This window comes from Barbatula barbatula (assembly GCF_947034865.1).
Source record: "Barbatula barbatula genome assembly, chromosome: 21".
Classification (NCBI taxonomy): Eukaryota; Metazoa; Chordata; class Actinopteri; order Cypriniformes; family Nemacheilidae; genus Barbatula; species Barbatula barbatula.
The window spans coordinates 1,151,488-1,177,796 of NC_136784.1; the positions used below are offsets into that span (position 1 = coordinate 1,151,488).

The 26,309-nt window shown below is 40.8% G+C and overlaps 4 protein-coding genes across 12 annotated transcripts in view; 3 read left to right on the plus strand and 1 right to left on the minus strand.

Moving 5' to 3' along the window:
- The first annotated feature begins 362 nt into the window (after positions 1–362).
- Positions 363–7,149, plus strand: sp4 (sp4 transcription factor). The gene is made up of 6 exons (XM_079484061.1): positions 363–919; positions 1,186–1,271; positions 1,999–3,448; positions 4,237–4,441; positions 4,786–4,985; positions 5,069–7,149. The coding sequence occupies exons 1-6, from the start codon at positions 913–915 to the stop codon at positions 5,317–5,319; spliced, it is 2,199 nt and encodes a 732-aa protein (XP_079340187.1). The 5' UTR covers positions 363–912; the 3' UTR covers positions 5,320–7,149.
- Positions 7,150–7,946: 797 nt separating this feature from the next.
- Positions 7,947–12,458, minus strand: cdca7b (cell division cycle associated 7b). Of its 4 annotated transcripts, none has more exons than XM_079484699.1 (10): positions 12,251–12,458; positions 10,885–10,944; positions 10,227–10,343; positions 9,744–10,121; positions 9,572–9,634; positions 9,194–9,361; positions 8,903–9,046; positions 8,670–8,819; positions 8,420–8,556; positions 7,947–8,232 (listed from the first exon to the last, which is right to left on the minus strand). In XM_079484699.1, the coding sequence occupies exons 2-10, from the start codon at positions 10,924–10,926 to the stop codon at positions 8,211–8,213; spliced, it is 1,221 nt and encodes a 406-aa protein (XP_079340825.1). In that variant the 5' UTR covers positions 10,927–10,944; positions 12,251–12,458; the 3' UTR covers positions 7,947–8,210. The 4 variants fall into 4 exon arrangements, with proteins under 4 accessions (XP_079340825.1, XP_079340823.1, XP_079340824.1 ...); XM_079484697.1 differs by lacking the exon at positions 12,251–12,458 and adding an exon at positions 11,312–11,629; XM_079484698.1 differs by lacking the exon at positions 12,251–12,458 and adding an exon at positions 11,245–11,607.
- Positions 12,459–14,421: 1,963 nt separating this feature from the next.
- On the plus strand, positions 14,422–17,175 carry LOC306910275 (uncharacterized protein). 2 transcript variants are annotated; one of them, XM_079484709.1, is made up of 4 exons: positions 14,422–14,534; positions 15,080–15,149; positions 15,521–15,730; positions 15,881–17,175. In XM_079484709.1, exons 1-4 carry the CDS (start codon positions 14,496–14,498, stop codon positions 16,249–16,251), a joined length of 690 nt encoding a protein of 229 aa, XP_079340835.1. In that variant the 5' UTR covers positions 14,422–14,495; the 3' UTR covers positions 16,252–17,175. The 2 variants fall into 2 exon arrangements, with proteins under 2 accessions (XP_079340835.1, XP_079340836.1); XM_079484710.1 differs by lacking the exon at positions 14,422–14,534 and adding an exon at positions 14,787–14,845 and having other exon boundaries at positions 15,881–16,619.
- Positions 17,176–17,570: 395 nt separating this feature from the next.
- hycc1 (hyccin PI4KA lipid kinase complex subunit 1) overlaps positions 17,571–26,309 on the plus strand; it is a 22,092-nt gene continuing 13,353 nt past the window's right edge. For 4 of the 5 annotated variants that reach the window (XR_013788148.1, XR_013788149.1, XM_079484702.1 and 1 more), the window contains exon 1: positions 17,571–17,717. The gene's annotated coding sequence lies outside the window, so the exon portion shown is untranslated. Of the gene's footprint in view, positions 17,718–24,589; positions 24,692–26,309 lie in introns of those variants that run through there. The other variant, XR_013788150.1, reaches the window with a different exon arrangement.

Consider the following 26,309-nt stretch of genomic DNA (forward strand, 5'->3'; position numbering starts at 1 on the left):
TCGCGTGTCGTATTGAACAGTCTCGGTGTACCGCGTGTGGACTAGGGCGTGTTTTTGAGTGGGTTGTGCGTTTCGTGACCGAACTGGGCCGGTGGTTCTTCTCTCTCCACCCGTTTCCACTCGCCCAACCCCCACATACCACAAGAGCCCGCCCTTCTTCGTTCCGAGCAACCGAACGTGATAACGCCCCTTCACGAAACGTCACTCGGCTCGTCGCGGCGGCTCACGGGAGCTGTAGTCCGCGCGACCGTTCGGGCGAATCGACGTCGCGCGTCGTAAAACTACAACCTCCATGCGGCCCCTCGTCGGCAGACCGTTGCCGTCCGATCTGAATATGTGGGAGGGGAGCATCCGCCCACAAAAGCCATAGCAATTTTAGTGTGACTCAAATGCAATTGTGCATCAAAAAAGTCAACGATTGCAATCTCGGCGAATATTGACGGGCGAATTCCGCGCGGCAATTTCATCCGAGGCGCACGAAAATAGAGAGAGAAACGGCCGGGGGAGACGGTTTGGCATTCGCAGGTATTTAAATGAGAGTGGGTGGGCCCTCGCGCCGACGGAGCTCTCTGACAGACCTTCATGTACGTCCGCGGAGGAGTGTTATTCAATTGCGCGACTAACTGAACAAATTGGGCGAATTGAAGTCGCGGAGGAGGGCCGCTGTCGAACCCGACCCGCTCGGACTCTATCGGCATTTTATGTTCCGTTATTGAAGGGTGTTTTTGCATTGGCACCGCCCTTCCTGACGGGGTGGGTCCGTGCGTCAGAGCTGCGCCACAGTCTGCGGCCGCTGGAGAAAATAGGCCGTCCTTCTCCTGGGCTTCTGCCTGCCTTCTGCCTGCCTGCCTTCCACGGCGTCCGGCCTTTTTTTCTCTTAAACAACTCCTCTCCGGGTTTTATTAATGCGGAATGAGTGGTACGTACCCTCCCCTCCTTATGCGTCTCCACCCCTTAATTCTCCATGCGTGTGTCTGTGCCATCTCTCCATATGTGACCCCCCTGATAGCATGTGGAATCTGTTGTTTATTCGTGGCTGTTGATCAGTTTGGGGGCTTGTGCAAAGGACGCACTGGGGAATATGTTTGTATGTTTTTGAATGTCTTGGAGGGTTTTGCATGATTAAAAATCCCATTGTGCTGTGTGACGTTGCATTAGATTCAGTTTGTGGGGTTTTTTTTGCAGATCAAAAGAAGGAAGCCATGGCCACAGATGGGGGGAAGAGCGGCGGAGGGGATGCGGGGACGAAGAGGAAAAGTTCAGGATCGCAGGTATCAGAGATGTGAAGTTTGGGTGTTGCTGGTGAAAGCACTTCCTGGTCGTTGCAGGGCGACTGTGTCCCTGTCTCACCTCCTGTTGCTGACACAGTTGTCGACTGGGTTATGTAACCATTGTAATCTTTTTGAGCGTCGCAGAAGACTACGGTGGGCTTCACAAGTCTGAGTGGGGGTCCCACGAATCTGGATTGAATTCAACTTGTAAATAAAGTTGAAAGAATTGGAGAAATGTGGAACAAAATGTTCTGATGTAAAATGAAGACACAGGTCCAGTGCAGTGGTTTCATTTATTTTTATCAGTTTTAAAGAATCTTCATTAGATATTTCATTTGGACTCGACTGTACTTTAAAGGTTTGTGTGATGCAAACTGTGATATGGAATAGAGTGTCACAATATTAAAGAAAATGGTTTATATTTTAAAGTTTGCAAAATCAATTAAATCACATTTAAACCAATGTAAAATATGGAATAACCAGCCACAAGGAAAAAAGCATCACTTTCTCTCTCTTGCCAGTCTCTCTGCATCAACTTTGACTTTTCGAAGTATTGAAATCACTCCGAACCAGTTTCTGTAATGAACAGTTTCTCTCTCAAGCCCTTGTTTGGGAAATAGAGACACTGTGGTTTACACACACCCACCAACTCTTCCTGTAAACCCGCCCACATTTACTGAAACTTACTTAACACTGTTTGTTTGTGTGTGTGTGTGTGTGTGTGTAGGATGCACAACCGTCTCCCCTCGCATTGCTTGCAGCGACATGCAGTAAAATAGGAGGAGTCGGAGTTGACGGCCAGGCGGCGACACAGCAGCAGATACTGATCGACCCCAATCAGGGCCTGCTGCAGCTCCAGAACCCCACGCAGCAGATTGAGCTGTTGCCCGCGCAGTTAACAGGAAACGGCTGGCAGATCATAGCCACTTCCCCTGCCACCACAACCGTAACCAAGGACAGCATTCAGCAGACGGCAAACGTAGCGACCGGGGAAGGCGCGGCCGGGCGAAAGGTCAAGGCGGTGGCTTCGAATAATGCACCTGCCGGACAGCAGCAGCAGTTTCAAATCATCCAGGTCCAGAATTTGCCTAACTCAACAGGCGGCATCCAGTACCAGGTCATTCCACACCTGCAGACCGCAGATGGACAGCAAATCCAAATAAGCCCCAGTAACCCCACAGCCCTAAGCGTTCAGCCGGAACAGATCCAACTCATCCAAACCGGAAACAACCAAGCCATCTTTGCCACGCCCCAGAGGGCGGGCTCAGCCAGCATCCTCACGCAGAATCTTGCCAATCAGACGATTCCGCTTCAGATCCGGCCGTCGTTCCCTCTTCAGCTGCAAACCATTCAGGGCACGCAATCTCCCATGGTGACCACGTTACCCATCAACCTCGGCGGCATGACCTTGGCTCTACCGGTCAACTATGTCAACAACATGGGGGGAGGGGGCGGACAGGTTCAGCTGGTCCAAACAAGTGATGGATGCATTTCTAATGGCAACCAGCTGATAACCACAACCGTCACGAGTTCGGCAGAATCCATGGGGGCGTCCACTTGCACAACGACCGCGTCAGGCACAGATTCCATCGTTGTGACAACTACGGATGGCACAACGTTATCAACAGTGGCTACTGAGGGCCAAAAGGACAGTCAGGGTCAGTCGGGTGAGTCAGACATGGCCCAGTCCAACGGGCTCCAACCAGCATCGGACCAGGCTGGCCAAATCCAGCAGTTCCAAATTGTGGGCCACCCTGTTCTCCAACAGATCCAGATCCAACAGCCCCAGCAGCAGGTAGTCCAGGGGTCCATACAGATCCAACCCGGGCAGACTTTACAGCCCGTTCAGCAGAACCTCCAGCTCCAGGCCTTTCAGAACCCAACCCAGTTTCTGATCCGAACGCCAACTCTTACGCCCTCGGGGCAGATCAGCTGGCAGACCGTGCAGTTGCAGAACGCTGGCGTACCACAACAGCTGACGCTCGCACCTGTGACATCGAATGCGAGCGGGGGAACCTTCACTCAGATCGCCCCGCTGACTCTCGGAGGGTCACCCATCACGCTGAGCGCGGCACAGCTGTCCTCCGGCACAGGGGTGCAGACGGTGAACATAGCGGGATTGGGGACAGCTGGAGTCCAGGTGCAGGGTGTCCCTCTCACCATCACTGGTGTGCAAGGTAAGACTGCCCTGTCATGTGACATCTCACCTGTTTATGATGCTGTTGTGTGATTTAAAGAGACAACCTAAAAATAGAAATTCTGTTATCCTCTACTCTCTTTCATTCCAAACCTGCCTGACTTTCAAATATATTGTGTAAAATCTCCTTTTTTGTTTTTTATGAAATAATTTGTGTCAATTTTTATCAACATTAGATTGAATCATGTTTTTGTTATCGTACTTTGGTAATAAGTATTGAGATAGAAATGTTCTGATATGTAGATACATTTAAAGTTGATGATGATTGTCAGCTCTCTAAAGCTCTTTATCACTTAAGAAGTAAAAAGGCAAGTTAAGGCATTTATATTTCATGAGTTAGAGTCTGAAGGTAGTTTCCTGCTGAAGGTGTTCGATTTCAGACTCTTTGTTCTTGTTCTTAAGTTTGGTGCCACCCTCTTTGCCAGTTCTTGTAGACGTAAATGTTGGTTTAACGCTGCTCTTACTGGGTCGAAGAATACTTAAAATATATACAATTTTGTCTTATATATTAAATAATGGTGTAGAATTGGTGGTGAGTGACAAAATCTTGGCTCCTTTAATCTTAATTCTTATGATGAATCTGCTAGACATTACTCATAAAGCAACATAATGTAAATCACAATGACTCCATATGTTTGTGTCAAACATATTTTGTCTTGAGTTGTGAATGAAGCCAAATTGACTTTTTTCTCATCCATTGATTGTTTTGTTCTTACAATTGACCACGCAGTGATTTAATCATCGATAATGTTTTGTAAATCCCCACAGGTCAGCAGCAGGGTCAGGAGGGGGTCAAAGTTCACTCAGCCCCTGTAACGGTCACCGTTGGCAACATCAGCAGCACGACCCTGAACGCGGTGAGCCCGGATCAGATGGGACAGGTCCAAAGCCCATCCGATCAGGAGGGTCAACCCAGCAAGAGACTCCGCAGGGTGGCCTGCTCCTGTCCCAACTGCAGGGATGGAGAGGGGAGGTATGTGAGAAAAGAGAAGTAAACGAGTGGAATATGAGACTTTTCAAGAGTACTAAAGAACGGATTGAAAGGCCGTTGGGTGCACGGTTTCCTGTTTGATGTTGTTTGTTAAGCCAATTGTTAGTTTAGTGTGAGAGAAAATTACCTTTTCAGTATCATTGTTTGTTGTCAGACCTTAAATCCTGAAACATCTCCACTAGTTTGAATGCACACATGCGCAAGGGGAGATCTGTGTATGGGGGGACATTTTTAATATTATACTTTTAAAAAGCTACTAAAAGTAGAATTGTGATGGTCTTAAAATGCACACAGAATTCTGATCTGTTGCTTCTGTATTCTCACAGAAACAACAGCGATCCGTCCAAGAAGAAGCAGCACGTGTGTCACATGGAGGGTTGCGGGAAGGTTTACGGTAAGACGTCTCACCTGAGAGCTCACCTGCGCTGGCACACGGGAGAAAGACCCTTCGTCTGCAACTGGATCTTCTGCGGGAAACGCTTCACCAGGAGCGATGAGCTCCAGCGGCATCGCAGGACACACACAGGTGCGCGCGCACCCGTCACGACACATCAGTATCTGTTCTTGCTTAGTTCTGATCAAACTAACAATCCTCTACGTTCCCATCAGGAGAGAAGAGGTTCGAGTGTCCGGAATGTTCCAAGAGGTTCATGCGTAGCGACCACCTGTCAAAGCACATCAAAACACACCAGAACAAAAAGGGCGGGGCGGCACTTACCATCATCACCACAGAGGATATGGAGGAGGAGGTGGACGAGGTCCTGGGGTCGCCGAGGATCGTCACCGTGGCATCGCTCCAGCCGGATTCTAACCCGGCAACGCCCACCACCTCAAACAATTTAGAGGAGGAGTTTGAGTAGTTTTCCCTCCAGATATAATCGTCTAAGAGCACCAGAATATTGTTGGCTTGTTTATATGTTGATTTTTTTATGTTCTTCGTTCTTTTCTATCGACGATGGACAGCTGTTTGAGCGTAGTCGACTTTTCATATGAAAATTTAATATTATCAAAATATAATGAAGAATAATCTAAAGAGGATGGAAATGCTATGAGCTGATAAAAGACGTGATGATGATGAGTTTGTTTTATTTCGAGTAGCACAAGATGTTCCTTAGAATAGTCGAGAATCTGTCGCTATGCACAAATATTCTGTATCTGTTGTTCCGGTCGGGGATGAGAATCTTGGAGTCATGCATCGGTCTGTAGTGTGCATACTATCAGGCTTAAAACAAGAGCACCTAATGGTCAGAAAGGTTTGAGGGCCTTAGCACAAGCTCAGCGCGAGTCTCACATACAGATTTCTTTAGAATTTCAATTCTCCGGAGTTCTAATAATTTGCCATGCACAAGAGCAACGCAAACTGACACTCAAAGTCAACGTTTATGTAGGAGAAGCAGCGGCGGTGGCCGTTTTTATGGGTCAGTAAAAAAAGCACATTAGATTTACAAATAATGCATTCCAGTTTTCAGAAAAGATTATGATTTCTGTAAAAAACTAAGTAAAAAGAGAAAAGAAAAACAATCGGGCTTTCTATGTTAAATGAAAGCAATACTATACAGACAATCTTTGTAAAACCATGTTTACATTACTAAGGGGTAGAATAAGTTTCTTTCAGAAAAACGTGGAAAAAAGGATATCCTATCTTAAGTCATATAAACTGTACTCAGATGCCTTAACACTTACTGCAGTACCACTATGTCACGGCTGGGCAGGGGGACGTGGGCTTCGACTGTGTTTGGGTGCAGTAGTGCCCAGTCGACCACACAATCTTTTTTATACGATGGTGAACACTGTGGCCAGTGAAGACTGGGTACTTCGATGAGGGTCCCGATGATCTTTTTACGCCCCTGTCTTTGCTCCGTCTGTCCGGGTGAGATGTAGATAATCCCGAACCCGCTCGGCCCTTTTCATTTGAATGTGTTCTCCTGTCGTCCGTAGACTCTCACGCTCCCTCCAAAGAGATTCAACCCTGTTACATCCATACAACCCCTTCTTCTGGACTGATACCAGATGATTCTGCTGGGTCACCATGGGACAGATCAGACCCTGAAGCCACTGAGATCCGTTTGATGTTCAGAAATACGTGTGGTGGCATTTCTTTGTGAGTTTTCGAGTATTGTTTTTTGTTTGCAATTCATTTCAGGCCCCTGTTTTTGGTCAGCACACAACACACGAGTAGATGAGACCTGTGTGTGCCTAATTTATTATTTATCCTTCTCTTAGTATTTGCTAATGTGTATCGTGCGCTGTTAATGCAGAGATGACGTGCTGCATGGTTTATTTCCGCTAACTATTATCTGTTATTTCTAAACGTGGTCCTTTTAGAAAGTTTAACCATGGCTTTTAATTTATCTTGAGTTTTCAGAACATAACTTGTTTCAAAAGAAAAAGTTGAAAAAGACATGGTTGATACCAAACGGTTATAAATATAGATGTTTTTGGTAATATTTTCTGTGGCGACCGATTTTCTTTAAGATTTTCTAGTGACACCTCATTTGTAAATCATTTTTCTAAGATGTTTCTTTGTCCTCATGGCATTTGATAATGGGGATTTTGCCAGGTTAGCCTGAAAGGCTGCAGTTTATTGATATTTTTAAATAACTTTGTACAAACGTGTTATGTTAAGGGGAAAAGAAAACAAAAATATTTGCCTGCATAACACTTGAGATTAAAGTGAGTATTTCTGTCTTAAATATACTATGTCAAGTCCAATTCTTTATTGTTTGTTATTTTTATGTATACACATGTGGGTCAAATGCCTGACCTTGAGCGTGGGTCAAATTTTCACCTGACTGATAAACAAACAGGTGAAAAAAATCAGATAGACCATAGGAGAGCCATATTTAGACCAGGAAATCAAACCCAGGGCGAGTTTGTACCAGCAACACCCAACCAACACCCTAAAAAACTATTTAACATCTTATCAGCCGTGTATGGTTGCATGCAGGAAACTTTTTAAAGCAGAGAGACAGTGTCAAGAACAAGACGTGGGTGATTTCAGGTGGGCAGGACATTGTTTTTTCTCACTTTGATTGACAGCTCTGTACTTGCTATGCATAGCTATCAGCCGTCAGGTTTACATAAAGCTGTTTGCTTAAACGGTAGAATTATCAACATTAGTGTCTTATTTAAACATTTTAAATTAAAATAATCCAAAATCCAAAATTTCAGCAATAGAGATTAGATTCCAGTGAATACATTAATTTAATTTATGCTACCAAAAACATTACAGTAATAGAAAAATGCACATTGTTCAATTTTTTTGTTCTATTTTAGGGGATTTTAAAATCACCACAAAAAATTATACATTTTATTTGTGATGTGCTTTTCTAACACTCAAGGCACCACAGAGAGTAAAATATCAAATAAGATAAACACAAACACTTTAATTCTGACTATTTGCAATCATTTTATCCTAAAATAGAAATATGATCTAAAACTGGATTGATTGTTGATTTTACTAAACAAAAGGAAGACGACAACAAATATGAAACAAGAACATTTTTATTAAAACAAATGTGCAAATGACAGAACGCTTTTCAGTCAGAAACATGTTTTATATGCTTGCATGGCACGAGTGAATCATCAAATGGTTTATTTAAATTGAAAGTACAGCATAAAATCAGGACGTATAAAAATACACTAGTGATTTGCATATCTGTGCTTAAAACACATGCTTAAAAGTGTTTAAAGTAAAATATCAGAAGTGGTTCAGTATCAGTTCTGATAACAAGTGCCAGACGCTCCGTCTTCACTCCACGTCCTTCTGCAGACTGTAAAAAACAAAAAGACTTCAATTTTAAATTCAGATTTTAGACAAGCTGCTGGTTAACACACAGAGCCACAAACATACAAGACAACACATGATTTCAAATAACATTTCATCCCCAAAAGCCTGTTGCCTCAGTGTTCAGACTACATTAAAGATTTGATGTAAACACACCTAAAATGCTGAATTACCTTTCTAAATACACCTTCACGTTGTCGTGGCCGTAGAATTTGGCTAGGTTTGTGAGAGCGCCCGTAGCGCAGCGTCCATCACGCTTCCTGCACAGACTGCAGTTACACACACCACGACAGATGGGACACACCCACGTCTGTGGTAAACACAATAAACAATGAAAGATCCACAAAAAGTGCAACAATTCTCAACTAACTAACAGAAACAAAATAATCATCTTGAGTCAAGATATTCTGACGAGACACTCACGGGATCCAGCAGTGCCTCGCGTACGTCTTCTCCGTAACGGTTGCGTAAACAGGGGCCACAAAACTGACCTTTGACCCCCTGGCAGTACAAACCCCTGCATTCCGTCTTGGTGTCGAGGGTCTTCTGACGACACTGATGACACGTGCTGCCCTGTAGACACGTCATATAAACACATCAAACGCATGCAAAAAATGACAAACTTCAAAACATGATGGATGGAAAAAATAAAGTACATTTTCTTTATCGAGGATCTTGTCTTTTGCGCGATCGGCGACGTTATCCAGTTCTTCTTGGGTGATGTCCTCTGGCATACGAATGAACTCACGTGAACGACGCTTTCTCTGTTTGGGCCTCGCGTCTCGCTGACCTTCATTAACCTGCACACGATCAAAAGAAACAATTCAGAATATATTCTAAATAAAATGCCAGTCTGTCATGTTTAGTGGATCATTTTCACTTTGAGATCATTTTAATTCGTCCATTAAATTTTCTTTAGGTCATGTAGAAAAGCATCCGTGTCTTGCCCCCATCAGACGCTGGATGTCGATTTTGCCGGCCTCTCTCTTTTGAGGTTCTGTTTTCTCCTCCTTCTCCAACCCGAAATGCTCCGGGGGTCTCGCCTTACGGCTCGGGTTGCGTCTCTCGCTCTGCACCTCTGAGAAACGGCGTTTTGAAGTGGATGACTTCTTTTTCTGTTGAGAGCACACACACACACGTCATAAAAAACTTTTTTATATCACTATCCCTCAGTTTACATTACAGCTATTGCTTTGTGTATATCTGCTGAAAGTACACTTTGTCTTCTTTTAGAAGCGCACCGTGACTACAAGCTATAAAAGAAGTACAGTTTGGATAAGTGGGGTGAATAGGTTTTGTTATATTGTGCGATTTCGGGTTCTTACTGTGGGAGTTGTTTTAGAGGAAAGGTCAGGCAAAGATGACAAGTCTGCAAACAGTTTTGCAAGCTGCAAAAAAAAGAGATTCCAAGGATGTCTTTTTAAAACAAATACATTAGAAATGACAACGATCATCCTATTTTGAGCACATTTCAACAGCACGATTAATGAAAATTACCATCGCTTTGTTTTCTTCAATGTTCTTTGCCCTTTTGCTCAATATTTGCATCTCTTCATCCGTCAGCAGACTCTCAACACTGGTCAAGTGATCCGAAGGTTTGGACTGGCTCTTTATAATGTCACATAAAACCGGCTCTTTCGTTTGCCTCCGACCATGCTTCCTGTTTCTCCCTGCAGGCCGAGTAAGGGTGGGAGGCGCTACGGGCGTGGCCTCTTTGATGCCTTGTTTGGCCACATGGCGTTTAGGGGCGGGGTTTCTCTTGCTAGGAAACTTGAACGCCACACACAGTCCAGAGCTGCGCTTCTTTTTAGATTCCGGCTCCTCCCCTTCGGAATAAAAGCCGATGTCATCGCTGTCTTCCTCAGACCTCCCACTCTGCCAATATGTAAAAACACTTTAAATATTGTCTTGTGTTAAATAAATCAAGACACAGATAAAAGAGCAAGATGATTTCATGATAAAGAGCAGACTTCATATTACCACAGTTTTCCTCCGGTCAGACTCGTCTGCGAAACCCTCAAATTCTTCCTCGCTGTCCGTGTCCATGAAGATCTGAGCTAACTCGTCTGTTATTAATGTGGATCTGAAGCAAAGATCCTGTCGAAGAAAGAGACGCCCAACGTTATTATTATAAATGGAGCGGTTTGATACGGCTGCCACCAGTCCTGCATTTTGTCCATCGTGTTTATATTCAGAACACTGATGAATTTGATCAAGACGTAATGATTTTATAGGAATGTTTGAATGCAGCGATGGAAGCTGTCGAGAGATCACGTCAGAAACATTCGGCCTGTTTTACGCTGTAAAACTAAACAAAGCTCATCCAAGAAAGACTAAAGAAATTCCCTGGATTCATCTTATCCCCCAACAAATATCAAACAGGTATAAGCGGGGTCACAAAGCATCTACGTCTCGGAGAAAGAACGGCTGATATTCAAACAAACGTATCTGTACATGTCACATACATGTTCTTTCCGTGTCAGTGTTGTCTTATGGGCACCAATCAAAACGTGAAACGGCGATGACATCACAACCTACTGTGATGCTGGACGTTGATCTCAGTCTCCGTTTACATTTTTCCATTCAATGTTTTTAATGACAAATTTCGCCATAAATGATATAAAGAGTCTTTATCCACCTTTGACTGGATGCTGTCTCTGCTCTCCTCTGACAGATCCATCACGTCCAGCTGTTTAGTCTGCAAACAGTATTAATTGAATGTTAATAGAATACAATCAACAACACAATTATTAGTATCATTATTCATACTATTATTAATAATAATAAACATTATGCGTACTAATAAAAGTAATGCATTCCCTAAAAGATTATTCTTATAGAGGTTATTGACGAACAAACAATAAGTTTATTTGAATAAGTACAGATGCATGCAGCACAACAGACTACAATTGAACAAACTTTAAACAGTTTTGCTCAGGAAATGATTGTGAATTCACGCACACGCGTGTTTTAAGTATGTAACTGTAACTTCACGTACTGTGACTTCTAAGTCTGCATACTACACACACTCGACCAGCTGTCCGTAAATTAACGCGTGCTCTTACCTGCGCTGTAGATTTACGCGTTTTGACCATTTTAACAATTAAAGTAAATTGACTTGTTTATCGGCGTGTTGTCGTCTTCAATGAATGAATGAAGGTTTAAAAAACAACACGATCGGACAGGACGCTACAACGAAGCGGAGGGGCGCGCCTACATTTTACACTCGATTAAATATTGTATGCTCGGTTTTAATACGATTTTATTAACGGAAGACACGATGTGCGAACAAGACGTCCGCGTTAAACGGATTCATAAAGATCACGCGTGTCTGTTTAGAATGAATGTAAAGTTGGTTTCTTCCGTCTTCCCCCGCTCGCGGCAGCACTTGGAATGGTCCACGAAGCAGCGTTGTGCGCTTTCGCGGGAAATGTGCACGCACACGCCCATGACAGACTCGTGCCCGCCGGCGATGCATATGTGCCACAAACATCTGCGGAAAAACGACCTAAAAACGCAAATGTGCGCATGTTGTATTAAAATAATAGCGCACAGATTCGCACGTGTTGAGATTTGTGTTAAAACACCAAGAGTTGTGTTAAAATATAAACATCCGTTTTATGATTTACACTGCGCAAAATGGGTAAACAGGTTACACGTGCCGAAGTTATAAGCTCAAAAAGAGAATAACTCGTCAATAGTTACCCGAATTGGGCTCGATTTGGTGTACTCGTTCAACCGAAGAATCGACTCGAGCGATTCGTTTAACCGCAGAATCGACTCAAACGATTCGCTCGCGAGTCACTACAACGGACCACCATGAAATTCTTACATAATGTTTATGTACACCTTCAAATAAATGCAAATGTCGCCGATCGGCCAGTAAAGTCGCATTAATTGTCGCATTTGACACGATGGCTTGCGTGGGACGAGCATCTCTTCGCCCACGCGCGACGCCTGTCTCATTGTTGCGGCTCTTTTTAATTTTTCTGCTCAATTGGTACCTAGTGAAGCGCCTTTTCCCTCGTTTGTCAGCACAAACACCTGCATCCGGATTTGCCCCCCATCAATACTTCTTTATTCCGCAAACCTTCACTTATGCGCTCAGCAAACGGGCGCGCGGATGACAGCGAAATGATACGGTGCGTTCCCGATGTGCGCGGGAAATCACAGTGCGCGCGGCCCACCCGCTCAGCGCGCCAGTTTCACAGCAGGTAGCGGCTGTTTGTGAGCTGCACATAAAGAAGGCAAATTACAAACAGCTGGTTAAGCTTTGTTTAGCTCGACATCTTTTGTGTTTTCAAGCACGTGGCACTCAAAGTCAAAAAAAAGGAGCGTCTCGAATCATCGGGAGCTGCCGGCGAATCCGGGCATCGAGGGCACGTGGCCAGGTGCCTACCCAAACAGCATTCTTAATTGGACATGTTATATGCATGTGTTGACAATGTTTTTGGTCATGATATTTATGCATGTTTCGATCCAAAGTCATTTGGGTAACGCTTTACATTACGGTACCCTTTATGGAGCATTTATAAAGGTTTTCATTAATGACAAGTAGTTTACAAATGCATTATAAAGCAGTTATAACTGCATGAATAAGAAAAACCTGACACAGTGAGCCGTGTTTAACTCACATGTTATAAATGCTTAACTAATGTATTTATTCATTATTTATTTGACTCGAAAGCAAATTCATACCATCTTGATGTTGTTTGCAATGCTGTCAGACTGGACACTGTCGTGTTGTTTTTCCTGCTCGATGTTTGCCATGCATTTTGTTAGAATCCCCCATTTTATTCATGCAGTTACAACTGCTTTATAATGCATTTGTATACGACTTATCATTAATGAAATCCTTTATAAATGCTCCAAAAAGGGTACCTTAATGTAATGATAAGTTGTTTACAAACGCATAATAAAGCAGTTGTAACTGCATGAATAAAAAGGGGCAAGCATCGAGCAGGTACGAAAAACAACATGAGAGTGTCCAGTCTGACAGCATTGCAAACAACATCAAGTCGGTAATGAATTTACTTTCGAGTCAAATAAATAATGAATAAATACATTAGTTAAGCATTTATTACATGTGAGTTAAACGTGTCTCACTATTTGGCAGGTTTTTTCTTATTCATACAGTTATAACTGCTTCATAATGCATTTGTAAATTACATATTTATCATTAATGGACACATTTATAAATGCTTTATAATGTTACCGTGACCTTCCCACTTTAAAAACGTAGATATAAGTCAAAATCTAAACATGCTCCATTTTTGGCCCTCATAGGCTCCAGTACCCTCCAAAACGATATTTGGGGGTATCTTATGGGGTTATTTTTCGACCATCATGACCGTTTGAACCGCTTGTCAGACAGGATTTCTTACTTCAAAAACATATCTTGAGCTGGCTACATTTCAAGTCTTGTAAAGAGCGAAAGGCTTCATGTGCACAATTTGTAGGCCTTGTGCTAGAATATCTGTCTAAAGTTCATGTTACCTGAAATAATAATGTGCTGTAGATTTTCCATCACACAACACCTTTTTATAGATGACTTTATCCAGATTTATAGTAGATTTGCCAGTATTGTGTATCAACGCTCATACCAGAAACCGGATTAGGCCTTTCGTAAGAAGCAGGCATAGAATTGAAATCAATTTCAAACAGTAAATTAAACAGCAGACTTGAGAAATGCATAACAGCGGAAATATGAAAAAGCTCACAATGTACAGCCACAGTGATCCGAGCTCATTAAAGTGATTCAATGGCGCCCCCTATACACCAATGTAGAGAAGTGTTTGTGACAACTTGAACACATGGGCAAAATACGCTTAACTTTATCGTGTTATTTTCTTCATGCATAAAATAAATTTTGAAATAAATACCCACTACAGTTTTATAATACGATCTTACTATTTAAAAAAAAAAAGTACGATTCTCTCGGCAGTGAAACGAGTTGCCTTGTCGATCATTCAGTCATTCTATCATTCAATTTGATCTTTTCTTTAAGAATAAATCACATACATAGTATTTAAAGCATACAAATGCAGCCATATCTAGAAGAAAAGGAAGAAAGAAACGTTGTGTACAGTTACACATTACAAACACTGTTTTCTCAAATCTGCGGTAAATCTTTGTACAGGTGCACCCGATAGTCACGTGGGAGCTGCGCTCGACCGTATGACTGTGACGTCACATTGAACTTTCATTTTAAGTTTATTTTTTGATGGGGATGAAAAACACGCAGTGAGAATGGGTTGTTGTTTTTCTTCTCCCAGTGAACACGCAGAGGTAGGATCCATGTTTCATGTTTATTTCAAGGTGTTTTGCAGGATAAGTGGAATGTATAATGTATGTACTTGTAAACTCTAAACCTTGAGACCTTGAATCGAGAGTCTTCGATTGCTTTTCGTTTATAGTATTAAGCCTTGAGAAACACAAAGGATTGAGTGTAGATTTGTGATATTATTGTTAATCTGGAGGATTTCTTATCCTTACACTGTTTTCACGGCCCAGTGGTTTAGGACAAACCTTCATTTGTGTGTGTAGAAGTAGGTCATGACTCATGAGCGAAGCAGACATTACAAATGAAGAGAGAGAAGGTTGTTATTTTAATGTTTAAGTCATATTATGCTTCAAATAATCAATTTTCAATCAAATCAATCAAATTTTTTTTTGTCATTCACATATAGTGTTTTGTTTTATAGAGCACAAAAGTAAAGATAACTTAATATAAGTTATATAACTATAACTTTAATTCTCACATTATGTCTTTATTCTCTAAGTATTATTTTGGGGGGATATTTAATAGGTTCTTGCTTTTCTGTCACTTCTAGAAAGAACCTTTGCTTCAGTCCGAACACCAAAATCAACCAGAATCTGCAAGAAGACGTCCAACTGCTAATGGTCAGTCTGAATGTACTGAACGCTCGTCATATTATCTTATTTATTTCTAGGCTGGATTCCCGTACAGGGTTTAGGACTAGTCCTAGACTAAAAAACAGCTTGCACGGATATATCTTAAAATGCACCAGTGTTTTGTCTTAAAATGCACATATGTGATGCTTTTTTAAGGCATGTTTGTAAAAACGACTTTGATGTTATAATTTAACATAGTCCTGGCTCAACCTAATCCCTTTAAACCGCCCTTTAATGTTGATTTCTTTCAACATATTATTTCCATCTGCCTTACGGTCCTACTTGACATATTAAATATTTGCTTAACACGTGTCATTAGTTTAGACCAATCGCATGGCTCATCTTTTTTATTCTTTCAGGCACAAGGCAGAAGACAGGCAGCTTTACTGCCCGACATGTTGACGTTCCCGACCTTGACCTGCGATTCCAGGACGTCGCCGAAACATTTAACAAACAGCAGGAGAACTATCAACAAATGAAAGAAATGCTCCAGTGCATCTCGCATCGCTACCAGTTATCCACTTATGCCAGTTTGTCACAATGCCTGAAGAAAATGAAAGAGGAACATGGTGAGACCCTGCAGTCACACGAGTCACAGCCTGCAGGGGGCACAATCTGCCCAAAGCACCAGCACACATCAGGATCATTTAAGAGAATCTTAATCTGTTTGGCTGTATTCTACGTTTTATCAATTCGGTGTCTCATTTTCCATCCGATAGATCAACCATATATCAGTCTGGAGGTTAAAGGATATGACTTCACTCTGGTGGTGAGGTCAGAAGCTGAAATTCCAGACAGACTGAAGCGGACGCAGGAGGACATCACAGAGCTGAGCAAAGCTGCCAAGGGTGTCATGTCTGTGGGCACTAAACTCCAAGAAATGATTGATTCGCTTCTGCAGGCTGAAGTAGGCATCACCGGACAGGTCGAAGAAGCTCAATCCAGTCACCAGGAACGGAAAAGGCTGGTAGACAACCTGAAGGAAAACCTCAGAGAGGCTAAAAGAGCTAAAGAACTTAGTCCAAAGTACAGGAACGAGGCTGGAGATCTTCTAAAGGAGGTGGCTCAGTTGTCTGGCATCACCCCGTGAAATAAGACACTGTAATTCCAGAGATACAGAATCTATATCCCTTGTGGTCTTATGGTACAGTCATTTTTATTTCCAGGTACAGTAATTGCAGTGTTGAAATGAGCAGATTTTGTAAATACTGTATATACTGTAGTTGGATCTGTCTCAGATGAACAAAGCAATGTTTTTAAAGCACCACAAAGACGTTTATACTTTAGGAGAAATCAACTCATGAATTGTATTCAAAGCAAATTAAGATTATCATGCATTAGGGAATATATTCTCATTAGAATTTCTACTAACAATCGAATATAAAATACTTCCCTAAGAAACTCAAAATGTAAAGCAGAATTATGTGAATAAACTATTTTATTTGATAGTTCATGGGCAGATTGTTCTGAAACACTGTTGTGTAATTTGCTGTTTGCACTTACCAAATGAGTGGCTCTCTGCTGTGTGAATATGAGAAGCCTATATGTATATTGACATATAACACATTCGATTAATGATTTTACACTTAAGAGATGAGTTGGTATTTAGATAACAAATCATGCTTCACATTTACGTTTACATTTAGTCATCTAGCAGATGCTTTTATCCAAAGCGACTTACAAAGAGTTCGGGACTAATGTGTTGAGAGAAGAGGGTTAGTGTAGGTTTTTTTATTTCAAAATGTATAGACTGCTAAGAAAACTTATTTGGGATACGAACCAATAGTAATATCTATACATCCACTGAAAGAACAACAATACAATTTTAATTGGTTTTCATTACAAATACCATTAATTGGTTTTCATTACTAATACCATTATGACCCATCAATTGTTTGCAATTGAAATCATTGCAAAATCCGCTTATTTCAGAAGCCTAATGCTTTGTTGGGCGCCACCCACCAACAGAACCCACATTCACCATTTCCATTAAAACAAATGAAATATCTATCACAACCATTATTATTATTATACCTCAGAATTCATATAATTTTGTCTTTCTTTTTCAGCTGTGATGTACATTGACAGTAGCATGTATGCCATCTTCAACTATCACAGTACCACCGCTTTTCTGTTCTTTTTTAATGCTTTCTTCATCACGTTTTCGTTAGTTATAAATGTTATGAAATATTAAAAGTATATTTCATCCGAACAATTCAACTATAGCTAAATTACACGTATATAATATGCATTATTACACAAAACCTCTTCATTAAGTCTGCACACATTCAACAGTCACAATCTACCCCGCTAGTGGAAACCGCAGGGAACCGCCTTCGACGTCATCTGATTGGTTGCTATTTGTGGACCCGACGCTGGGTTTTATATCCTCCTCTGCTATTGGCCCGCGCTGCCGTCGATCAGAAATTCTAACACGCTACATGTTAAACACTGAAGAGTGTGAAAGTACTGCTCAATGTCTCGCGCGTGCTCTGTCACATTTGAGCGCATTTACGGACTAACGGACAGATAAACGACACGCAGAACACATGATAAGTGAGTAAATATTGCGATATTGCCTTCATGTGACCTTTGCTTTGTCTCGCGTGCATACGGCGGATGTCGTGGCACAATCTGGCGCCTGCGAAATTAAACCGAGCTTATCAAAGCGTCGTTTATAATTAAACTTGCGTGCACGTGAGGGGACGTTTACAAAGGGTTTGCGCAGATAATGCGATTTTAAAGTGAAGGGCAAATGAAAGACAAACGTTGTATTTGGTGCAAGTTGACAATGCACTTTAATGCAGGAGCTGTCAGACCTCAAAGAGTGCGCGCGCGAGTCTCTCTGTGTGTGTGTGTGTGTGTGTGTGTGTGTGTGTGTGTGTGTGTGTGTGTGTGTGTGCGCGTGTGCGTGCGTGCGTATGCGTTGTGAGAGAAATTACGTATTGACATAAGTTACTTGTGTGCATGTGTGTGTTCATCCACGTTGCGTATTATCAGTTCAACACACACCGGTCATATGATTTCCTTCCGCAGTAGGGTATCTGATCGGCGGTTTTAAAAGTGATTGCAAAGTTGTTCTTTCATCATCTGAGAAGAATCTTCATTTAAATGCACTTTTATATGTGTCGGGTCACTGTCCATCTGTGCTGTTCACATCATGACACTATAGATGAGTTCAGGTGGCCCGCACACTGCCTGTTTTATGCATTTTGCAAGAGCTGATACATAACTTCTGGATGTTGTGATGGGAAGTTGGCCTTAACGCTTGTCAAGTGAATGTTTTGTATGGGCAAGCGAGAGAAAATTGTACTTGCCCGACCAGACAACAAATAACGACAGTGCGACATGTGGAGAATATGTGCATTAGACAGAGCTGGGTGTTTGTGTGAAGCGCGTTTGTTGGGTCCATGTTACTAGATGCGGAAGTTGAACATCGTGTGCTCAGTTTAACATACGACACGGGTGATGGTCGATCATGTGTCTGCGTCTGCGCTGTATGAAGACATGAACGCACGAACTTCATCTCCAGAAATCCTCCGAGAGTTTCTTTTACGAGCCTTTTACTGTTTGAGTGAAGACCCGTCAAAATAAAAGTCCGGTTAAATTGAACACTGGGACAAAAATATGCTGTAGTGTAGGCCTACTGTAGTATTTGCTATTGAAAATTGTACTGCACTTAAATTGATAAACACTTTATACTATAGTGAAGTTAAAAAACACTATAGTATCTAAACATTTCACTGCAGTTTACTATAGTAATTAATACTAAAGTGTACTACAGTCATTTATGTGGACGGATAGACCACTCTTGTATAGTAAAAAAGGAAAAACAGAATTTAGAATTTTTTTAAGTCTAAAAATTGTTATGGCCCTATTTATACAAGCTTCATGAAGAACTGCACATGCAAAATTGTTTTGATGATGACAACAGACGATTTATACTTGTGCTACTACTGTTTGGCCTGTGCTACCAAACTTTAAACTTCTCAAACACTAGTGCTATGTGCAAAAACAGTTAACTTACAGTCTTAACACTTCTAATAATAATTACTGTTTTACAGCAGTCATTGAGAGTAGGCCTATAACCAAATTCAGGCGGCCAGATCAGACACTATTCAAAATGCTCAAAGCAAACTTGACCTATCTAAATCCAAAACAATTATATTGATTATATTATATTATTATTCTAATGAAATTGCATTTTTTTATTTTAAGTCATTTTTGTATTCTGACAAGTGAATGACAAATGTTCTTGTCCAAACAACCACATGACGATGCTTGATGTCAAGCCCTGAAATGGCACAGTTTTGTTAAGGTTTGCATTGTTGGTGCCATTAAATCTTTAAAAGATGCTCTGAATAACGGTAAGAGTGTGAACTTGAGACGCTCAGGAGAAAGTAATCCTGGTATCCATAAACTGGGATGCCAACTATTTTTCAGGATGGCTGCGTGAATAGATGGTGCTTGGGCATGAATTAGATGCAAGTTGACCGGACCTCATGCCTCTAATGAAATGTCAGTCTGCAGCTGTGGAGCACATTATTGATCATTGCCTTGGTTTTGTTTACACGGTTATCTTTCAAGCCTCTGGGGTTTGAATTTTCCTCCCCGGAGGCTGATGTGATGTCTGCTCCACATCTGACCTTTAAATGGCTCTTTATTAAGATTGTGTGCAAGTGTAACATCATTATATTGGTGCGTGAGGTGATGCGAGGTTTGTGCTGGTTTCTGGTCTGACTGCATAACACAAGCGGTTCATTAAACTCCTTTAAAAAGAGTTTGTGGGGTTTAATTTGTATTGACAGCGTCTCTTCAGAGCCAAGCGCTTTTCAGCTGCCATACGAAACGTATTTTTTTGACCTTGTGTATCTATTGGTTTCATTTTAGGTCTTAAATAGTGCATAGAATGGTATACACATTTTCTTGCATGCGTCGATTAGGCATGGGGCGGTATGACATTTTGGGGAGGGGGTTTTAAAACTAGGTGGCATCTCACGCGCAGAAGCCATTGGCACATGCCATCACGCTTAGTGTCACGTCTGGAGTCACTTTCGGTTTCCAGTGGCATAACCCTACACGGGGAATATGAACACAGAAAACAATACTGCCACTTCCATACAATGTTGAATAAAGAAATACGAATAAAATAAATATTTAATCAATGAAATATGAAATAAAATTAAGAAATTTATATCACTTACCAACTGAATAAAAATAGTAAGTGCACATAATGAATGTAGCCTTTTTAAATGATCTTCTTAAGAAACGTAGTATATTTATAGCATATTTACATGCGTTTATAGTAAATACTAGTTTTAAACACAGAAAATAATTATCCACGGTTTTACACATGCAATAACGTGATTTACAACATGCATACTTTTCGCGAAACAGTCCAGCGTCCAACACTACTGCCATGTAATCGCAGTGCCGTGGCACATACCACTGAAACCGGACGTGCACCGCGAGACCGGATGGGGTGGCACGTGCCACTAAGACCGTGGAATATGCCGATGGCTTCTGTGCTTAAAGTGCCATGCCACTCTGTGTTAAAACCGTGTAGCAAAGTTCCATAGAAGGGAAGGAAGGAGGCGGGAACCGGCGAACATTCAAATAATAAAATTAACACAATGTCTGGGCCCGGTCCTCTCTCGTCAACAGGACTGCCGGTCGTCCTTTTAAGCTCCCGGTCTCCTCCGTGAGAGATGCGTACAGCTGATTGAACTTATCACTCACACCACCGGCCCCGCGTCACGGCTCTCGTCCCGCCTTCCTCACCACAAACCGCTACTGAGATTTTGGCGGTATCATAACCTTAATCAAAAATACCATGGTTTTCGTGCTATTACGGTTTTGCTATTACAACACTAAAATGTGTTATTTTCAAATGTCTGCGTATACAAAAATCACTTGTCAATTGGACACAATACATTTCATGTTGAAGCAACATATAGAACATGGGTGTCAAACAAAAATAAAGCCTTAAAATAAAAATTGTCTTTAAAAAAGTACTATTTTGTCATATATATTCGACATAAACATTAAATCTTGAATTTCATGATTTAATTATTTATTTTTCTGTAAACACAGCTCATACCTTAGAAACCGTATCACAGACCATTTTTGTGGTTTTGAAACCTTACCTTTTTGAAACCTCGGTATGCATTGAAACCGGTATTTGGCCCAAGCCTAGCATCAATACAAAAACAGTCATTCAGACGTAAAATCATTTCTTAATTTACTTTTATTGTAGCCGCTTGAGTACATTTCTTGCGCAAGCCAGTATGGTGATAAACTCTCAAGTTCGTGTCGCATGTTATTAGTTTCTGCTTTGAAGTTAGACACAGAAAAACTGGAAGTGAAACATTGTTCATGTTTGCAATATAAACTAATGATGTAAGTTTTCCCTTTGTGTGTGGTTGATGGCGTTGTGGTTTTCATACGTAATTCTCATGTGTGTGTTCAGATTCAGACTGAATGGAAGAACACAAACGTTACTCAGACGGCTGCGACGTGTGCGACTTGCATAATTCCTTGAATGGCTTACGGTGTCTCGTAGCATAATAGGTGTGCTTTATAAAAGATGTTATATAAAAGGTGTTTTTAGTCTTATGAAGGTTGAAATATCAGGAGTTCTTCGGGTGGTTGTAGTTGTATTTTAAGATGTTATTCAGACACCACAAAAGGGCTTGCTATTAGTGTTCTTAAAAGTGTTTTGTAGCATCGGGATACATTTTTGTCAGAAGTAGATGAGAATGTTATTCGCCCTTCATCTTCGGATTCAGGAATAACTGAAAAGAGGGAACAAATTAATAAGGACATACACAGTATTTTCCGTGCACATATATTTTTTTTGTTGGGATTTGTGCCCATTAGTGTTCTGCTTTGTATGTAGTAGGGCTGCTCGATCATGACAAAAATAATTTAAGAGAATCATTAAAGATTATTTAACACGATTACTCATTAACCCTTAAAACAACATAGAAAATCAAAAAGGCTTTGCTTTTAAACTCTGAATTTAACTGAAAAATAAATGTAAAGAAATATCACTGCTGAACCACTGTAAAGGAAATGTGTGAGCTGTGGATTTATACTACAAGAAAAGAGAGGATCTTTGCTAAATGGAATGCGGCACAATAATCGTTTACCTTGATTATTTTGTCTTTGTAATTGATGAAGGCCAAAATTGACGATTACAATTCATCTTCGATTAATTGCACGGCCCTATTATGTGTTGGATCTAAAAAGCGGTGAAATATTAAATACGCTTTTCGTCTGCTCCCTCATGTTCTGTATGGATCATCTAAAACCCTTCTTTCCTGTGGTTTATTTTTCTCAATTTTCTTTTATTTGTTTTTAACATCTTCTACTAGTTAGTAGATATGTGTCTGATTCATAACATTAACATGTGAATATATTTCTAGAGTTACATAGAAGAAAATAACCTCGATATCCCTGCAAAATATAATTGAAGTAAAACTTCATGAAGTAAACGTTATCGGATGGTAAAAGCAACTGGGGTGCAATAAAAAACATTGATATGGATTGATGCATTGTATCATTGGATATTTAATCGATGCATGTAGATGCCACACGTAAAATATTGACATGAGGTACCTTTATTTTCACACTCTCCATGTCCTCGCATAACGTCTGCCTAAAAGTGTGTATTTTTTGTTTGTTTGTAATGTTCAAATATATGATAGTGCACAATAATTTTACTGTAGTAAATACAAGGGATGTAACGATTCACCGTAAATCAAGATGTAAAAAAGAATAGCGGTTCATGTTTTGAACATGAAGGACCATCGTTTTTTTCTGCAAACTTTGTAACTGTGGATAAGCTGATATTTCTTCAAATCGTAAAAGTTAGGAAAAGCAAAGACAAAGTCTTAGTTTGTTTACATTAAAGAGACTTTTGTATTATTCATTTATGTTGTTTTAAAACTGCAATTTAGTTATTTGACATAAAATGCAACAATGTGCAACATTAGAGAAATAATAAATGGACAGTTGTTCATTTTTAAATTGCCTCAACTCATTCTGTTAAAACATAGTGAATAAATCACATCGTGAGATCAGAATCATGCATCGTTACATCCCTAGTAAATACCCTAGTATACAGTATTTCTATTGACAAATAAAATGTATTTACTACTGTATAGTGCAAAACTCAGAAAAATTATAAAGGGTAAACAAATTCGGTAAAAAAAAAATGATAAGGCCCTAATTTATCCATTTGTGTAACGTTTATGTCCTTTTTTAAGTTACCTGTCTATTTATGGGATGACCTGCACTTGTGTTTTTAAAATGATAACAGACTTGTGCTACAACTGTTTGGCCTCGGCTGCAAAACTTAAAAACTTTAAAAACGTACAGCCCTGAGTTATTAAAAATGTAACTGCTCATTAAAAATGTAACTGCTAGATGAGTAATATTAAAGTATCGTTAAATTAATGAAATCGTAATCGGCAACGATACAATGTTAATACATCAGAATTGTCTGTGATTCGGAGAAAATCGATATTATACCGTTATGAAGCACAGGTGTGGAAAGAAACACGTAATGATTAATGAATTAATCCACAAAAAAAAGATGTGGACTATTATGGGATAGTCAGATTTTTTGAAAACAGATACTGAACAAAAATGGCATCATTTACAAGGTATGCAAAAAGACATTTGTAACAATGTCTGTTATCACCCCAGGCAGCATTTACATGTTTTCCTATAATAAATACTATAGTACGTGGGCATTAGGTCTACGTTTGTTACTGTGTGTTTGCACTAAATACTTTTCATTTTATTTCAAAATCGTATTTTTTAATTTGTGCCAAATATTTTTTTACCATCTAATTTCTCTGCAGCAAAAGTATTGAGTATCGGCCATCTTTGGAAAGATATCAAAAATGTTGTCCTGTCTCAAATACTTGCACATGACTCACTTTGCTTTCCTCCGCTTTCAGTTTCTCCGTCGTTCTGTAATCCATCAACCCCTCAAGCCCAAAGTCCAACACACTCGCATCAAGTGGTGATCTGCTGATAAAGCCGCCGCAGACGGGCTTTCTTGTCATTATTCAGCTCTGGGTGGAAGTGTTTTAATGTGCTGTGGTGTCCACTCAGTTCTGTGGATTTAATAAAACGGTTGCTTCAGGGTGATTTTCTGCACTGTTGGGTCATTGTGGGTCACCGTTTCTCTCAGGGGCCCTCTTGACCCAGAATCCCGTCAGATCCTGTTAACTCCCAGTGTTTGAATCCCTGCAGCTGTGGAGTTTGTGCGTTTGGCATGCGTCTAGCTGCACCGGTCGAAGCAGACGGGGCAGATTTATGTCACACCCCTCTAAAAGCAACCTCTTGCGCTCTGATTGGTCCTTGTTCGGCCGGGCCGGGCCTGCGCGAGTGGGAGGGGTTTAGAGGGTTTGAAACAGGAAATGAAGCAACGTTTGAGCAATGAAAGAAGCTGAGCTGTGGGTGTGTTGGGACATTTGTCTGTCATTTGGATTTGAGGGTTTTTACTTTTTAACGCAGTAAGTAAAATCAAACACAGTGTTTTATTTATATATTTGTTTACGAGTGTATAGAAATGGTAATGTGTGGTTGGGTGAGTCACATTCAATGGAGTGTGAAGTGTGTGTCACGTCTTGAGTTAATGTGTGTGTGTGTGTGTTCCAGTCAGCCCAGGGTGTGTGGTCTTATACATGTCAACTAGTATATATTTCTTTAGAAATGAATATTTCTGGGATTATTTTTCATTTGTGTGTGTGTTTGTTTGTGAAATATTGCATTTCATTGTCTGAAAAATCTGTGTCATTAATTCCACCATGATGAAATGTGTTAAAAGGAACTGAAAGTACTTCTCTCTTAAAAGTAACTTATTCACAATACGTCTGGAGTTTTCCGTATCTGATTCAGCACAAACTGCCTCAGCAAATATACATGTTGTTGCCCTTCCCATGTCACTGTTCCTTCTTTTGTTAAGAAACCTGGGCTGGTTTAGGGAAGGCGAGGTGGTTTGTCTGTCGTTTCCTGAAGTTGCCGTTTTTCCTGATGGGTTCTGGTTCCTGAGGATGTTTTCATGGTTTGAGTTAGTTTTTCTCTCTTGACTCATTCTCCATGTGTATTTCTGACATCTCCCGCCGGACGGCTCTATATCTGTGAGGTGATGTGATTCAATCTGGATTGATCAGATCTTGAAGGTGCGGTGCTTTGAGGTTTCTCTGATTTCATACCTGAAGTGGATACGGTATCACAGATCAGCTTCGAGGAATCGGCAGTCCTACATGCGCATATAAATAATTTCTAAAATACAAAATACTTCCCTACTTTGTGTTTGTAGATCAGCAGTTACACAATTTTTGACACGTAGTTCAAACACTTCTTAATGGGTTTTATGCAGTTCATTGTTATTGAACTAATTTACTATTTTAAGAATCCTATTGAGCATCTAAATGTAATGTCTCAAAGACCTAGCATTCATGAGGTCATTTCTGAAATCAGGTGTTTTTCTCTGTCACTTTAACATTGACCAACATTGTCTTTTGACTGGAAAATAAATTGTAAATAGGCCTTTACTATTTATGCAGTTGTTGGAGTTTCCAATCCTCCGATATCCAGCGCTGGCGGCGTGTAGGTCGCCTCCGTGATGCCGGATGAGAGGTTTACTCAGCAGGGTGCTTGAGGACCCTCATTAGTGTCTCACCCTGTGCGAGACGCAGCGGGGACACCAGACGAACCTCGCCGTGGGCTTTAATCACGGGCTCTGCCAGTATGTGTTGTACTTTGAGAAGTTTAAAGCCAGTAAGGCTAGAATTGAGCTGTAATGATGCGTTTTGTGTAGTGCTGTTGGGTCTAATAAGCCTCTTGTTGCCGTCGTCATCAGCCGGAGGGTGAGAAGCAAGTATTCACTTAAGCATTATAGAACATTTAGAGCACTTAACTACACAATCAGTTGATCGGGTTGATATAATCCCTGAATCACCCATCGTTAATGCTCTTTCTCTTCATGTATATAATGACTGGCTGGCCACATTCACCGCATATGTACATATATATCTATATATTATATATATATATATATATGTATAAAATATATGATGTAGTGATCCGCCCCATAATACAGGTACGCTTTTGTAAATTAAGACGTGG